The following is a 16876-nucleotide window of genomic DNA, read 5'->3' as shown; positions in this document are numbered from 1 at the left end:
GAAGGAGATCCTGAGGGTCCTTGGCCTAAGGTGTGAATTAAAGAAAATTCCTCCCCTGACTCCTCTCTATTTGCTCACAGCTGATGAGGAAGTCCGAACTTCTTTTATGCAGTGGCTGGCAAGAAATGTGGGACCCGAAGGAGTAATGCAATTCAGCAAGCTGACCCTTCAGTTTGTTTCATCCCATCCACCAGAATTGGAAGTGACCCCATCTCATATGCCAGTTATCACTGCCACAGAGGATTTTGCCCCAGAACATTTTCACCTGGAGCTCTATCAAAAACATTTGCACACAAAGCAACTGGGAAAGATCATTCTGTTTGCTGAAGTGACTTCATCCACAATGGATCTTCTGGACGGCTTGATGGTTGAGGTGCCACCACACCTGGGTTTAGTAGCGATTGCAGCCCAGCAAACTCAAGGAAAAGGTCGTGATGGCAATGTCTGGCTTAGTCCTGTGGGATGTTCTCTTTCCACCTTACACCTCCACATCCCCCTAGATTCTCATCTGGGTCAGAGAATCCCATTTGTTCAACACTTGATGTCTTTGGCAGTGGTGGAGGCAGTTCGATCCATTCCTGACTATCAGGACATCAATTTAAGAGTCAAGTGGCCCAATGATATCTACTACAGTGATCAAATGAAGCTTGGGGGAGTGTTGGTCAACTCAACGCTTATGGGATCAACTTGTCATATTCTTATTGGCTGTGGAGTTAATGTGAATAACAGTCACCCTACTCTTTGCCTCAATGATCTCATCATAGAATATAATAAGAAACACAACCAAAACCTCAGTCTGTTACGTGTGGATTATCTGGTGGCAAGAACAATAACTGTGCTGGAGAGCCTACTGGATGCCTTTCAGGACAAAGGACCTAATGCCATTCTTCCTCTCTATTACAAATACTGGATACACAGCGGTCAGCAAGTCCGTCTGGGAAACGACGAGGGCCCACTGGGATGGATTGTTGGGATTGACGATTCTGGCTTCCTTCAAGTCCATCGAGAAGGAGGGGATGTTATGACTGTGCATCCAGACGGCAACTCTTTGGACATGCTGAAAAACCTCATCATCCCCAAGAATTAATTCAACTGTCCTGAGCAAGAGAGCAGAGTGGGCCATATCGAAGTGAGTTTCATTTCAGGCAAAAGTGCATAGCCACTTGCAAATACATTCCTGCTTTATTTCTTAGCTCTTTCCTACCATTCATCAGAAAGTTCTGTTTGGGATTGGGGAGGCTTGAGGTTTTTTTCCCTTAATGATTTTTCTCATGCCTTTTAGTTACTTTTTGTTTACTAGGGATTTCTCTCTTTTTCAGAAGAGTCGCCTGCCTTTCCCTTCTTAGACGGAACTTGGTGTATGTTGATACCTGGAGCTCTTTTATGCCAACAAGACAGGGAAATTTAGGTGTTTCACAATAGTCAACCCCTCATTATAGCTCCCTTTGAAAAGGGAAAAAATATCAGCCCCCCTTCTTGAGTCATTGCTCAGTTATGTGGGATGGTAATATCCTTTTGACTCAACCAAGGAGATATTTTGAAAACAAACAAACAAACAAACAAATAAATAAATAAATAAAAGCCACACAAAATACAGAAAAAAACCTTTGTTTTTATTTCTTTATTAAGAGAAGAATTATAAATAATCTTTCAGAGATGGTGCTTTCCTTATTTGCATTTGTTATACTTAAGTGGCTAAAGAAATTTAATATATGTGAGTAGAGGTCAAAGATATAGTGGAAAATCACTACTTTATAGTAAATGTCTTGGCCAATGTAGTTCATATATTGAAATTTACTACAAAAGTTGAATGAATATCATATAGTTCAACAACAATGCTATATGATGATCAATTCTCATGGACGTGGCCATCTTCAAAATGAGATGAACCAAATCAGTCCCATTAGAGCAGTAATGAACTGAACCAGCTACATCCAGCGAAAGAACTCTGGGAGATGACTACGAGTCACTACACAGAATTCCCGATCCCTCTATTTCTGTCCGCCTGCATTTTGGGTATCCTTCACAGGCTAATTGTACACTGTTTCAAATTCCGATTCTTCTTGGACAGCAAAACAACTCTTTGGACATGGAGACATATATCGTGTTTAACTTATACTTGAATTTCACATATGTAACATGTATTGGTCAACCTGACATCTGGGGGAGGGAGTGGGGAGAAGGAGGGGAAAGTTGGAACAAAAGGTTCGGCAATTGTCAATGCTGCAAAATCACCCCTGCATATATGTGTTCAATAAAAAGTATTATTAAAAAAAAGGAGTAACTGTTTCATTTTCGTGTTTGTTGTCATATTCTCAATGCCCACAACATTATCTGAAACATAGTAATGAGTCACAAATGATTGTGCATTTCATTCACCCATCAAGAAAGCATTTATTAAGAATCTACTGGCACAGTGTTTAACCCCTGTGTTAAGTGCTTGGGATAGAAGCCCCCAAATCATACAATTTCTGCCTTTAAATCAACAAGCATTTATTAAGCCCCTACCATGTGGCAGGCACTATGCAAAGCACTAGGGATACAAACAGAAGCAAAAAGATAGTCCCTCTCCTCAAAAAGCTTACCCAATTCTGAGGGGGGAAAGAGAACACAAACTTGGAACTGAAAAAGGAAAGGAAAGACAGGGTAGTCATAGGCAGAGAATTCAAAATGCAGCTTGGGAAGAATGGTTGATCTGAGATCCTTTCTCTAAATGGACTCAGAGAATGGCCCAATTCCATCTCCATAAGAGAACTAAGGACTAATGTTCACAGAGAAGCAAAGAAAAGACACATAGAAGATTAAAGCACCATACTAGGGAAGGAGGAGAGTACAAACAACTGAGGGCTTCAGAAAGGACCTCTTGAAGAAGATGATACTGGAAAGGAGCTAGAGCAGAAGGGAGGAGTAAGAACTTTTCTGGCATGGGCAATAACAAAGGTACAGATGAATTAGACCCAGTGGGCCTCAAACTTTCAAATAGGGGGCCAGTTCACTGTCCCTCACACTGTTGGAGGGCAGGACTATAGTACAAACAAAAACTCACACTCTGTCTCCGCCCCCTCAGTCCATTGAACACAATCTGGAGGACCTCATAAACATCCTCAGTGGGTTTGAGAACCCCTGAATTAGAGAGTCAGAGCAAAATCATTGGGGCAGTGTTAGGGTTCTGACAAAGTGGTAACAGGGTTATTAGCATGGTACTTAGCTGTTCTCTAGTTTAGAGTTCACACTTTCCCCCCTTTACAAGTTCACACCTCCCCCCCCCTTTAAGAGTTCACACCTTTCAAAGAGCCTATAAAAGGACAAGCCCACTGGAAGCTCCAGGAGATTCAGAGCAGGATTCAGTGGGGAGATTCACTGGACCAGGAAACCCACAATCCCACCCTCTTGGAGTCTGATCTATTCCGACTTGTACTTTGGGGCTGGCTGGACACACTGGGAGGACATTGAGAGGCTGAAGCTGGCTAGAGGCTGGAGGACAAATCTTTGGATTCGGACACACTCCAAGCGAGCTCTTGGGAACCAAGGACAGAGAAAGGCCTCTAGTAAAGCTCACAGGGCCCAGGAAAAGATTCAGGACTTTGAAAGACAAAATCAAAGATCTGGACTTTCACTCCTGCTTGCAGGAAAGTGGGCAGACTCTTGTTTGCCATTAGCCTGAAGACCCGGTGAGCCTTAGAAGCTAGTTGCTGATGCAAGTAGAGATCATTTCATCACACTGCATTCATGGAAAACAGACTCCAATTGGATAGTGGTTTGGCACCCCAAAACATTGCTTCTGTGCCTCTGCAGGCCTCGGTGCTAAAAGAACTACAGCCACGGACAGTATCCCACATCACAGAAGTGGAGGAGTTTCACATCAAAGCAGAAATGTTGGAGCCTTTGAGAGACAGGGATGACCAAAAGATTCAAAAGGAGGAGTATCGTCGGAAGAAAGGCAATGCTTGTCAGCAAGAAGCCACCAATGCATGGGGAAAAGGAGCTGGATTGGATGAATACCATCACTTCCATCTTTCAAGCTGCCTGGAGTGTTTGGGACTAGAAAGCAGCACCACTGAAGCTGTCAGATTGGCATCTGCAGAAGACCTTGCAGATCTTCCTCATGGTTTCAGCAGCAGCCAAGAAGGCAGTGTTAAGCCAACTTGCCAACCTGGACGAAGGAGAAGAGTCAATATTCCCGAGAAGCCACCGAACATTTTACTCTTTGTGGGCTCTGACTCTCAGAAAGGACAGCAGAGATTCCAGCAGCTCCATTCCCTTCTGAAGGATTGTATTGACACTGATTGTTATGTCATCTCCCAGCTGAAGGAGAAAAATGTGCTCAGCCATCCATGGCTGCATCACTGTTTATTGTTGATCATTGCCACAGAAGAGCCTATTTCTGAAGCAGTTTCCCAAAAGTTCATCTTGTACCTGTCCCAAGGTGGGAAGGTTTTGGGGCTATCTTCCTCCTTCACGTTTGGTGGCCTACAGCTGAAAAGCAAAGAGGAACTGAAGAAGAGCATCCAGACATTGGTTTTTTCCAAGGCTGATGACAGTGAAATGAAACTGAATGTAGTGACAAGTGGGATCCTATTTGAAGAAGGCCCTGGACAGCTGCCTACCCATCCTGGACAGCTAGAGGGTTACTTAGAAAACGTGCATCGAGACAGGATGATTGTTCACCTGCCTTGTGGAACAAACGGAGGAGAAGCAATTCTCTGTCAGGTGCACTTGGAAATGTCTCCCAGCACTTTGATAGAAGCTCCAGCTGCCTTTAATTTGCTGAAATCAAGCCATTTCACCCGATTGGAAGTCCTGAAGGAGATCCTGAGGGTCCTTGGCCTAAGGTGTGAATTAAAGAAAATTCCTCCCCTGACTCCTCTCTATTTGCTCACAGCTGATGAGGAAGTCCGAACTTCTTTTATGCAGTGGCTGGCAAGAAATGTGGGACCCGAAGGAGTAATGCAATTCAGCAAGCTGACCCTTCAGTTTGTTTCATCCCATCCACCAGAATTGGAAGTGACCCCATCTCATATGCCAGTTATCACTGCCACAGAGGATTTTGCCCCAGAACATTTTCACCTGGAGCTCTATCAAAAACATTTGCACACAAAGCAACTGGGAAAGATCATTCTGTTTGCTGAAGTGACTTCATCCACAATGGATCTTCTGGACGGCTTGATGGTTGAGGTGCCACCACACCTGGGTTTAGTAGCGATTGCAGCCCAGCAAACTCAAGGAAAAGGTCGTGATGGCAATGTCTGGCTTAGTCCTGTGGGATGTTCTCTTTCCACCTTACACCTCCACATCCCCCTAGATTCTCATCTGGGTCAGAGAATCCCATTTGTTCAACACTTGATGTCTTTGGCAGTGGTGGAGGCAGTTCGATCCATTCCTGACTATCAGGACATCAATTTAAGAGTCAAGTGGCCCAATGATATCTACTACAGTGATCAAATGAAGCTTGGGGGAGTGTTGGTCAACTCAACGCTTATGGGATCAACTTGTCATATTCTTATTGGCTGTGGAGTTAATGTGAATAACAGTCACCCTACTCTTTGCCTCAATGATCTCATCATAGAATATAATAAGAAACACAACCAAAACCTCAGTCTGTTACGTGTGGATTATCTGGTGGCAAGAACAATAACTGTGCTGGAGAGCCTACTGGATGCCTTTCAGGACAAAGGACCTAATGCCATTCTTCCTCTCTATTACAAATACTGGATACACAGCGGTCAGCAAGTCCGTCTGGGAAACGACGAGGGCCCACTGGGATGGATTGTTGGGATTGACGATTCTGGCTTCCTTCAAGTCCATCGAGAAGGAGGGGATGTTATGACTGTGCATCCAGACGGCAACTCTTTCGACATGCTGAAAAACCTCATCATCCCCAAGAATTAATTCAACTGTCCTGAGCAAGAGAGCAGAGTGGGCCATATCGAAGTGAGTTTCATTTCAGGCAAAAGTGCATAGCCACTTGCAAATACATTCCTGCTTTATTTCTTAGCTCTTTCCTACCATTCATCAGAAAGTTCTGTTTGGGATTGGGGAGGCTTGAGGTTTTTTTCCCTTAATGATTTTTCTCATGCCTTTTAGTTACTTTTTGTTTACTAGGGATTTCTCTCTTTTTCAGAAGAGTCGCCTGCCTTTCCCTTCTTAGACGGAACTTGGTGTATGTTGATACCTGGAGCTCTTTTATGCCAACAAGACAGGGAAATTTAGGTGTTTCACAATAGTCAACCCCTCATTATAGCTCCCTTTGAAAAGGGAAAAAATATCAGCCCCCCTTCTTGAGTCATTGCTCAGTTATGTGGGATGGTAATATCCTTTTGACTCAACCAAGGAGATATTTTGAAAACAAACAAACAAACAAACAAATAAATAAATAAAAGCCACACAAAATACAGAAAAAAACCTTTGTTTTTATTTCTTTATTAAGAGAAGAATTATAAATAATCTTTCAGAGATGGTGCTTTCCTTATTTGCATTTGTTATACTTAAGTGGCTAAAGAAATTTAATATATGTGAGTAGAGGTCAAAGATATAGTGGAAAATCACTACTTTATAGTAAATGTCTTGGCCAATGTAGTTCATATATTGAAATTTACTACAAAAGTTGAATGAATATCATATAGTTCAACAACAATGCTATATGATGATCAATTCTCATGGACGTGGCCATCTTCAAAATGAGATGAACCAAATCAGTCCCATTAGAGCAGTAATGAACTGAACCAGCTACATCCAGCGAAAGAACTCTGGGAGATGACTACGAGTCACTACACAGAATTCCCGATCCCTCTATTTCTGTCCGCCTGCATTTTGGGTATCCTTCACAGGCTAATTGTACACTGTTTCAAATTCCGATTCTTCTTGGACAGCAAAACAACTCTTTGGACATGGAGACATATATCGTGTTTAACTTATACTTGAATTTCACATATGTAACATGTATTGGTCAACCTGACATCTGGGGGAGGGAGTGGGGAGAAGGAGGGGAAAGTTGGAACAAAAGGTTCGGCAATTGTCAATGCTGCAAAATCACCCCTGCATATATGTGTTCAATAAAAAGTATTATTAAAAAAAAGGAGTAACTGTTTCATTTTCGTGTTTGTTGTCATATTCTCAATGCCCACAACATTATCTGAAACATAGTAATGAGTCACAAATGATTGTGCATTTCATTCACCCATCAAGAAAGCATTTATTAAGAATCTACTGGCACAGTGTTTAACCCCTGTGTTAAGTGCTTGGGATAGAAGCCCCCAAATCATACAATTTCTGCCTTTAAATCAACAAGCATTTATTAAGCCCCTACCATGTGGCAGGCACTATGCAAAGCACTAGGGATACAAACAGAAGCAAAAAGATAGTCCCTCTCCTCAAAAACCTTACCCAATTCTGAGGGGGGAAAGAGAACACAAACTTGGAACTGAAAAAGGAAAGGAAAGACAGGGTAGTCATAGGCAGAGAATTCAAAATGCAGCTTGGGAAGAATGGTTGATCTGAGATCCTTTCTCTAAATGGACTCAGAGAATGGCCCAATTCCATCTCCATAAGAGAACTAAGGACTAATGTTCACAGAGAAGCAAAGAAAAGACACATAGAAGATTAAAGCACCATACTAGGGAAGGAGGAGAGTACAAACAACTGAGGGCTTCAGAAAGGACCTCTTGAAGAAGATGATACTGGAAAGGAGCTAGAGCAGAAGGGAGGAGTAAGAACTTTTCTGGCATGGGCAATAACAAAGGTACAGATGAATTAGACCCAGTGGGCCTCAAACTTTCAAATAGGGGGCCAGTTCACTGTCCCTCACACTGTTGGAGGGCAGGACTATAGTACAAACAAAAACTCACACTCTGTCTCCGCCCCCTCAGTCCATTGAACACAATCTGGAGGACCTCATAAACATCCTCAGTGGGTTTGAGAACCCCTGAATTAGAGAGTCAGAGCAAAATCATTGGGGCAGTGTTAGGGTTCTGACAAAGTGGTAACAGGGTTATTAGCATGGTACTTAGCTGTTCTCTAGTTTAGAGTTCACACTTTCCCCCCTTTACAAGTTCACACCTCCCCCCCCCTTTAAGAGTTCACACCTTTCAAAGAGCCTATAAAAGGACAAGCCCACTGGAAGCTCCAGGAGATTCAGAGCAGGATTCAGTGGGGAGATTCACTGGACCAGGAAACCCACAATCCCACCCTCTTGGAGTCTGATCTATTCCGACTTGTACTTTGGGGCTGGCTGGACACACTGGGAGGACATTGAGAGGCTGAAGCTGGCTAGAGGCTGGAGGACAAATCTTTGGATTCGGACACACTCCAAGCGAGCTCTTGGGAACCAAGGACAGAGAAAGGCCTCTAGTAAAGCTCACAGGGCCCAGGAAAAGATTCAGGACTTTGAAAGACAAAATCAAAGATCTGGACTTTCACTCCTGCTTGCAGGAAAGTGGGCAGACTCTTGTTTGCCATTAGCCTGAAGACCCGGTGAGCCTTAGAAGCTAGTTGCTGAAGCAAGTAGAGATCATTTCATCACACTGCATTCATGGAAAACAGACTCCAATTGGATAGTGGTTTGGCACCCCAAAACATTGCTTCTGTGCCTCTGCAGGCCTCGGTGCTAAAAGAACTACAGCCACGGACAGTATCCCACATCACAGAAGTGGAGGAGTTTCACATCAAAGCAGAAATGTTGGAGCCTTTGAGAGACAGGGATGACCAAAAGATTCAAAAGGAGGAGTATCGTCGGAAGAAAGGCAATGCTTGTCAGCAAGAAGCCACCAATGCATGGGGAAAAGGAGCTGGATTGGATGAATACCATCACTTCCATCTTTCAAGCTGCCTGGAGTGTTTGGGACTAGAAAGCAGCACCACTGAAGCTGTCAGATTGGCATCTGCAGAAGACCTTGCAGATCTTCCTCATGGTTTCAGCAGCAGCCAAGAAGGCAGTGTTAAGCCAACTTGCCAACCTGGACGAAGGAGAAGAGTCAATATTCCCGAGAAGCCACCGAACATTTTACTCTTTGTGGGCTCTGACTCTCAGAAAGGACAGCAGAGATTCCAGCAGCTCCATTCCCTTCTGAAGGATTGTATTGACACTGATTGTTATGTCATCTCCCAGCTGAAGGAGAAAAATGTGTTCAGCCATCCATGGCTGCATCACTGTTTATTGTTGATCATTGCCACAGAAGAGCCTATTTCTGAAGCAGTTTCCCAAAAGTTCATCTTGTACCTGTCCCAAGGTGGGAAGGTTTTGGGGCTATCTTCCTCCTTCACGTTTGGTGGCCTACAGCTGAAAAGCAAAGAGGAACTGAAGAAGAGCATCCAGACATTGGTTTTTTCCAAGGCTGATGACAGTGAAATGAAACTGAATGTAGTGACAAGTGGGATCCTATTTGAAGAAGGCCCTGGACAGCTGCCTACCCATCCTGGACAGCTAGAGGGTTACTTAGAAAACGTGCATCGAGACAGGATGATTGTTCACCTGCCTTGTGGAACAAACGGAGGAGAAGCAATTCTCTGTCAGGTGCACTTGGAAATGTCTCCCAGCACTTTGATAGAAGCTCCAGCTGCCTTTAATTTGCTGAAATCAAGCCATTTCACCCGATTGGAAGTCCTGAAGGAGATCCTGAGGGTCCTTGGCCTAAGGTGTGAATTAAAGAAAATTCCTCCCCTGACTCCTCTCTATTTGCTCACAGCTGATGAGGAAGTCCGAACTTCTTTTATGCAGTGGCTGGCAAGAAATGTGGGACCCGAAGGAGTAATGCAATTCAGCAAGCTGACCCTTCAGTTTGTTTCATCCCATCCACCAGAATTGGAAGTGACCCCATCTCATATGCCAGTTATCACTGCCACAGAGGATTTTGCCCCAGAACATTTTCACCTGGAGCTCTATCAAAAACATTTCACACAAAGCAACTGGGAAAGATCATTCTGTTTGCTGAAGTGACTTCATCCACAATGGATCTTCTGGACGGCTTGATGGTTGAGGTGCCACCACACCTGGGTTTAGTAGCGATTGCAGCCCAGCAAACTCAAGGAAAAGGTCGTGATGGCAATGTCTGGCTTAGTCCTGTGGGATGTTCTCTTTCCACCTTACACCTCCACATCCCCCTAGATTCTCATCTGGGTCAGAGAATCCCATTTGTTCAACACTTGATGTCTTTGGCAGTGGTGGAGGCAGTTCGATCCATTCCTGACTATCAGGACATCAATTTAAGAGTCAAGTGGCCCAATGATATCTACTACAGTGATCAAATGAAGCTTGGGGGAGTGTTGGTCAACTCAACGCTTATGGGATCAACTTGTCATATTCTTATTGGCTGTGGAGTTAATGTGAATAACAGTCACCCTACTCTTTGCCTCAATGATCTCATCATAGAATATAATAAGAAACACAACCAAAACCTCAGTCTGTTACGTGTGGATTATCTTGTGGCAAGAACAATAACTGTGCTGGAGAGCCTACTGGATGCCTTTCAGGACAAAGGACCTAATGCCATTCTTCCTCTCTATTACAAATACTGGATACACAGCGGTCAGCAAGTCCGTCTGGGAAACGACGAGGGCCCACTGGTATGGATTGTTGGGATTGACGATTCTGGCTTCCTTCAAGTCCATCGAGAAGGAGGGGATGTTATGACTGTGCATCCAGACGGCAACTCTTTCGACATGCTGAAAAACCTCATCATCCCCAAGAATTAATTCAACTGTCCTGAGCAAGAGAGCAGAGTGGGCCATATCGAAGTGAGTTTCATTTCAGGCAAAAGTGCATAGCCACTTGCAAATACATTCCTGCTTTATTTCTTAGCTCTTTCCTACCATTCATCAGAAAGTTCTGTTTGGGATTGGGGAGGCTTGAGGTTTTTTTCCCTTAATGATTTTTCTCATGCCTTTTAGTTACTTTTTGTTTACTAGGGATTTCTCTCTTTTTCAGAAGAGTCGCCTGCCTTTCCCTTCTTAGACGGAACTTGGTGTATGTTGATACCTGGAGCTCTTTTATGCCAACAAGACAGGGAAATTTAGGTGTTTCACAATAGTCAACCCCTCATTATAGCTCCCTTTGAAAAGGGAAAAAATATCAGCCCCCCTTCTTGAGTCATTGCTCAGTTATGTGGGATGGTAATATCCTTTTGACTCAACCAAGGAGATATTTTGAAAACAAACAAACAAACAAACAAACAAATAAATAAATAAAAGCCACACAAAATACAGAAAAAAACCTTTGTTTTTATTTCTTTATTAAGAGAAGAATTATAAATAATCTTTCAGAGATGGTGCTTTCCTTATTTGCATTTGTTATACTTAAGTGGCTAAAGAAATTTAATATATGTGAGTAGAGGTCAAAGATATAGTGGAAAATCACTACTTTATAGTAAATGTCTTGGCCAATGTAGTTCATATATTGAAATTTACTACAAAAGTTGAATGAATATCATATAGTTCAACAACAATGCTATATGATGATCAATTCTCATGGACGTGGCCATCTTCAAAATGAGATGAACCAAATCAGTCCCATTAGAGCAGTAATGAACTGAACCAGCTACATCCAGCGAAAGAACTCTGGGAGATGACTACGAGTCACTACACAGAATTCCCGATCCCTCTATTTCTGTCCGCCTGCATTTTGGGTATCCTTCACAGGCTAATTGTACACTGTTTCAAATTCCGATTCTTCTTGGACAGCAAAACAACTCTTTGGACATGGAGACATATATCGTGTTTAACTTATACTTGAATTTCACATATGTAACATGTATTGGTCAACCTGACATCTGGGGGAGGGAGTGGGGAGAAGGAGGGGAAAGTTGGAACAAAAGGTTCGGCAATTGTCAATGCTGCAAAATCACCCCTGCATATATGTGTTCAATAAAAAGTATTATTAAAAAAAAGGAGTAACTGTTTCATTTTCGTGTTTGTTGTCATATTCTCAATGCCCACAACATTATCTGAAACATAGTAATGAGTCACAAATGATTGTGCATTTCATTCACCCATCAAGAAAGCATTTATTAAGAATCTACTGGCACAGTGTTTAACCCCTGTGTTAAGTGCTTGGGATAGAAGCCCCCAAATCATACAATTTCTGCCTTTAAATCAACAAGCATTTATTAAGCCCCTACCATGTGGCAGGCACTATGCAAAGCACTAGGGATACAAACAGAAGCAAAAAGATAGTCCCTCTCCTCAAAAAGCTTACCCAATTCTGAGGGGGGAAAGAGAACACAAACTTGGAACTGAAAAAGGAAAGGAAAGACAGGGTAGTCATAGGCAGAGAATTCAAAATGCAGCTTGGGAAGAATGGTTGATCTGAGATCCTTTCTCTAAATGGACTCAGAGAATGGCCCAATTCCATCTCCATAAGAGAACTAAGGACTAATGTTCACAGAGAAGCAAAGAAAAGACACATAGAAGATTAAAGCACCATACTAGGGAAGGAGGAGAGTACAAACAACTGAGGGCTTCAGAAAGGACCTCTTGAAGAAGATGATACTGGAAAGGAGCTAGAGCAGAAGGGAGGAGTAAGAACTTTTCTGGCATGGGCAATAACAAAGGTACAGATGAATTAGACCCAGTGGGCCTCAAACTTTCAAATAGGGGGCCAGTTCACTGTCCCTCACACTGTTGGAGGGCAGGACTATAGTACAAACAAAAACTCACACTCTGTCTCCGCCCCCTCAGTCCATTGAACACAATCTGGAGGACCTCATAAACATCCTCAGTGGGTTTGAGAACCCCTGAATTAGAGAGTCAGAGCAAAATCATTGGGGCAGTGTTAGGGTTCTGACAAAGTGGTAACAGGGTTATTAGCATGGTACTTAGCTGTTCTCTAGTTTAGAGTTCACACTTTCCCCCCTTTACAAGTTCACACCTCCCCCCCCCTTTAAGAGTTCACACCTTTCAAAGAGCCTATAAAAGGACAAGCCCACTGGAAGCTCCAGGAGATTCAGAGCAGGATTCAGTGGGGAGATTCACTGGACCAGGAAACCCACAATCCCACCCTCTTGGAGTCTGATCTATTCCGACTTGTACTTTGGGGCTGGCTGGACACACTGGGAGGACATTGAGAGGCTGAAGCTGGCTAGAGGCTGGAGGACAAATCTTTGGATTCGGACACACTCCAAGCGAGCTCTTGGGAACCAAGGACAGAGAAAGGCCTCTAGTAAAGCTCACAGGGCCCAGGAAAAGATTCAGGACTTTGAAAGACAAAATCAAAGATCTGGACTTTCACTCCTGCTTGCAGGAAAGTGGGCAGACTCTTGTTTGCCATTAGCCTGAAGACCCGGTGAGCCTTAGAAGCTAGTTGCTGAAGCAAGTAGAGATCATTTCATCACACTGCATTCATGGAAAACAGACTCCAATTGGATAGTGGTTTGGCACCCCAAAACATTGCTTCTGTGCCTCTGCAGGCCTCGGTGCTAAAAGAACTACAGCCACGGACAGTATCCCACATCACAGAAGTGGAGGAGTTTCACATCAAAGCAGAAATGTTGGAGCCTTTGAGAGACAGGGATGACCAAAAGATTCAAAAGGAGGAGTATCGTCGGAAGAAAGGCAATGCTTGTCAGCAAGAAGCCACCAATGCATGGGGAAAAGGAGCTGGATTGGATGAATACCATCACTTCCATCTTTCAAGCTGCCTGGAGTGTTTGGGACTAGAAAGCAGCACCACTGAAGCTGTCAGATTGGCATCTGCAGAAGACCTTGCAGATCTTCCTCATGGTTTCAGCAGCAGCCAAGAAGGCAGTGTTAAGCCAACTTGCCAACCTGGACGAAGGAGAAGAGTCAATATTCCCGAGAAGCCACCGAACATTTTACTCTTTGTGGGCTCTGACTCTCAGAAAGGACAGCAGAGATTCCAGCAGCTCCATTCCCTTCTGAAGGATTGTATTGACACTGATTGTTATGTCATCTCCCAGCTGAAGGAGAAAAATGTGTTCAGCCATCCATGGCTGCATCACTGTTTATTGTTGATCATTGCCACAGAAGAGCCTATTTCTGAAGCAGTTTCCCAAAAGTTCATCTTGTACCTGTCCCAAGGTGGGAAGGTTTTGGGGCTATCTTCCTCCTTCACGTTTGGTGGCCTACAGCTGAAAAGCAAAGAGGAACTGAAGAAGAGCATCCAGACATTGGTTTTTTCCAAGGCTGATGACAGTGAAATGAAACTGAATGTAGTGACAAGTGGGATCCTATTTGAAGAAGGCCCTGGACAGCTGCCTACCCATCCTGGACAGCTAGAGGGTTACTTAGAAAACGTGCATCGAGACAGGATGATTGTTCACCTGCCTTGTGGAACAAACGGAGGAGAAGCAATTCTCTGTCAGGTGCACTTGGAAATGTCTCCCAGCACTTTGATAGAAGCTCCAGCTGCCTTTAATTTGCTGAAATCAAGCCATTTCACCCGATTGGAAGTCCTGAAGGAGATCCTGAGGGTCCTTGGCCTAAGGTGTGAATTAAAGAAAATTCCTCCCCTGACTCCTCTCTATTTGCTCACAGCTGATGAGGAAGTCCGAACTTCTTTTATGCAGTGGCTGGCAAGAAATGTGGGACCCGAAGGAGTAATGCAATTCAGCAAGCTGACCCTTCAGTTTGTTTCATCCCATCCACCAGAATTGGAAGTGACCCCATCTCATATGCCAGTTATCACTGCCACAGAGGATTTTGCCCCAGAACATTTTCACCTGGAGCTCTATCAAAAACATTTGCACACAAAGCAACTGGGAAAGATCATTCTGTTTGCTGAAGTGACTTCATCCACAATGGATCTTCTGGACGGCTTGATGGTTGAGGTGCCACCACACCTGGGTTTAGTAGCGATTGCAGCCCAGCAAACTCAAGGAAAAGGTCGTGATGGCAATGTCTGGCTTAGTCCTGTGGGATGTTCTCTTTCCACCTTACACCTCCACATCCCCCTAGATTCTCATCTGGGTCAGAGAATCCCATTTGTTCAACACTTGATGTCTTTGGCAGTGGTGGAGGCAGTTCGATCCATTCCTGACTATCAGGACATCAATTTAAGAGTCAAGTGGCCCAATGATATCTACTACAGTGATCAAATGAAGCTTGGGGAGTGTTGGTCAACTCAACGCTTATGGGATCAACTTGTCATATTCTTATTGGCTGTGGAGTTAATGTGAATAACAGTCACCCTACTCTTTGCCTCAATGATCTCATCATAGAATATAATAAGAAACACAACCAAAACCTCAGTCTGTTACGTGTGGATTATCTGGTGGCAAGAACAATAACTGTGCTGGAGAGCCTACTGGATGCCTTTCAGGACAAAGGACCTAATGCCATTCTTCCTCTCTATTACAAATACTGGATACACAGCGGTCAGCAAGTCCGTCTGGGAAACGACGAGGGCCCACTGGTATGGATTGTTGGGATTGACGATTCTGGCTTCCTTCAAGTCCATCGAGAAGGAGGGGATGTTATGACTGTGCATCCAGACGGCAACTCTTTGGACATGCTGAAAAACCTCATCATCCCCAAGAATTAATTCAACTGTCCTGAGCAAGAGAGCAGAGTGGGCCATATCGAAGTGAGTTTCATTTCAGGCAAAAGTGCATAGCCACTTGCAAATACATTCCTGCTTTATTTCTTAGCTCTTTCCTACCATTCATCAGAAAGTTCTGTTTGGGATTGGGGAGGCTTGAGGTTTTTTTCCCTTAATGATTTTTCTCATGCCTTTTAGTTACTTTTTGTTTACTAGGGATTTCTCTCTTTTTCAGAAGAGTCGCCTGCCTTTCCCTTCTTAGACGGAACTTGGTGTATGTTGATACCTGGAGCTCTTTTATGCCAACAAGACAGGGAAATTTAGGTGTTTCACAATAGTCAACCCCTCATTATAGCTCCCTTTGAAAAGGGAAAAAATATCAGCCCCCCTTCTTGAGTCATTGCTCAGTTATGTGGGATGGTAATATCCTTTTGACTCAACCAAGGAGATATTTTGAAAACAAACAAACAAACAAACAAACAAACAAATAAATAAGTAAAAGCCACACAAAATACAGAAAAAAACCTTTGTTTTTATTTCTTTATTAAGAGAAGAATTATAAATAATCTTTCAGAGATGGTGCTTTCCTTATTTGCATTTGTTATACTTAAGTGGCTAAAGAAATTTAATATATGTGAGTAGAGGTCAAAGATATAGTGGAAAATCACTACTTTATAGTAAATGTCTTGGCCAATGTAGTTCATATATTGAAATTTACTACAAAAGTTGAATGAATATCATATAGTTCAACAACAATGCTATATGATGATCAATTCTCATGGACGTGGCCATCTTCAAAATGAGATGAACCAAATCAGTCCCATTAGAGCAGTAATGAACTGAACCAGCTACATCCAGCGAAAGAACTCTGGGAGATGACTACGAGTCACTACACAGAATTCCCGATCCCTCTATTTCTGTCCGCCTGCATTTTGGGTATCCTTCACAGGCTAATTGTACACTGTTTCAAATTCCGATTCTTCTTGGACAGCAAAACAACTCTTTGGACATGGAGACATATATCGTGTTTAACTTATACTTGAATTTCACATATGTAACATGTATTGGTCAACCTGACATCTGGGGGAGGGAGTGGGGAGAAGGAGGGGAAAGTTGGAACAAAAGGTTCGGCAATTGTCAATGCTGCAAAATCACCCCTGCATATATGTGTTCAATAAAAAGTATTATTAAAAAAAAGGAGTAACTGTTTCATTTTCGTGTTTGTTGTCATATTCTCAATGCCCACAACATTATCTGAAACATAGTAATGAGTCACAAATGATTGTGCATTTCATTCACCCATCAAGAAAGCATTTATTAAGAATCTACTGGCACAGTGTTTAACCCCTGTGTTAAGTGCTTGGGATAGAAGCCCCCAAATCATACAATTTC

At 43.2% G+C, this 16876-nt stretch overlaps 1 protein-coding gene and 2 pseudogenes across 1 annotated transcript; all 3 read left to right on the top strand.

Moving 5' to 3' along the window:
• The first annotated feature begins 343 nt into the window (after positions 1 to 343).
• Positions 344 to 5889, top strand: LOC141540611 (biotin--protein ligase pseudogene; annotated as a pseudogene).
• Positions 5890 to 9942: 4053 nt separating this feature from the next.
• On the top strand, positions 9943 to 10686 carry LOC141540610 (biotin--protein ligase-like). The gene has a single exon (XM_074264666.1). It carries the CDS (start codon positions 9943 to 9945, stop codon positions 10684 to 10686), a length of 744 nt encoding a protein of 247 aa, XP_074120767.1.
• Positions 10687 to 14744: 4058 nt separating this feature from the next.
• On the top strand, positions 14745 to 15487 carry LOC141540609 (biotin--protein ligase pseudogene; annotated as a pseudogene).
• The last annotated feature ends 1389 nt before the right edge of the window (positions 15488 to 16876 follow it).

Source organism: Sminthopsis crassicaudata, chromosome 4 (genome assembly GCF_048593235.1).
Source record: "Sminthopsis crassicaudata isolate SCR6 chromosome 4, ASM4859323v1, whole genome shotgun sequence".
NCBI classification, from domain to species: Eukaryota; Metazoa; Chordata; class Mammalia; order Dasyuromorphia; family Dasyuridae; genus Sminthopsis; species Sminthopsis crassicaudata.
Note: the sequence above shows the minus strand (reverse complement) of the source record. Positions and strands in the feature narration are given on the sequence as shown.

Excerpts from the sequence above, each read along its gene's own strand:
- LOC141540610 (XM_074264666.1), top strand. The coding sequence starts at position 9,943 with ATGGATCTTCTGGACGGCTTGATGGTTGAGGTGCCACCACACCTGGGT.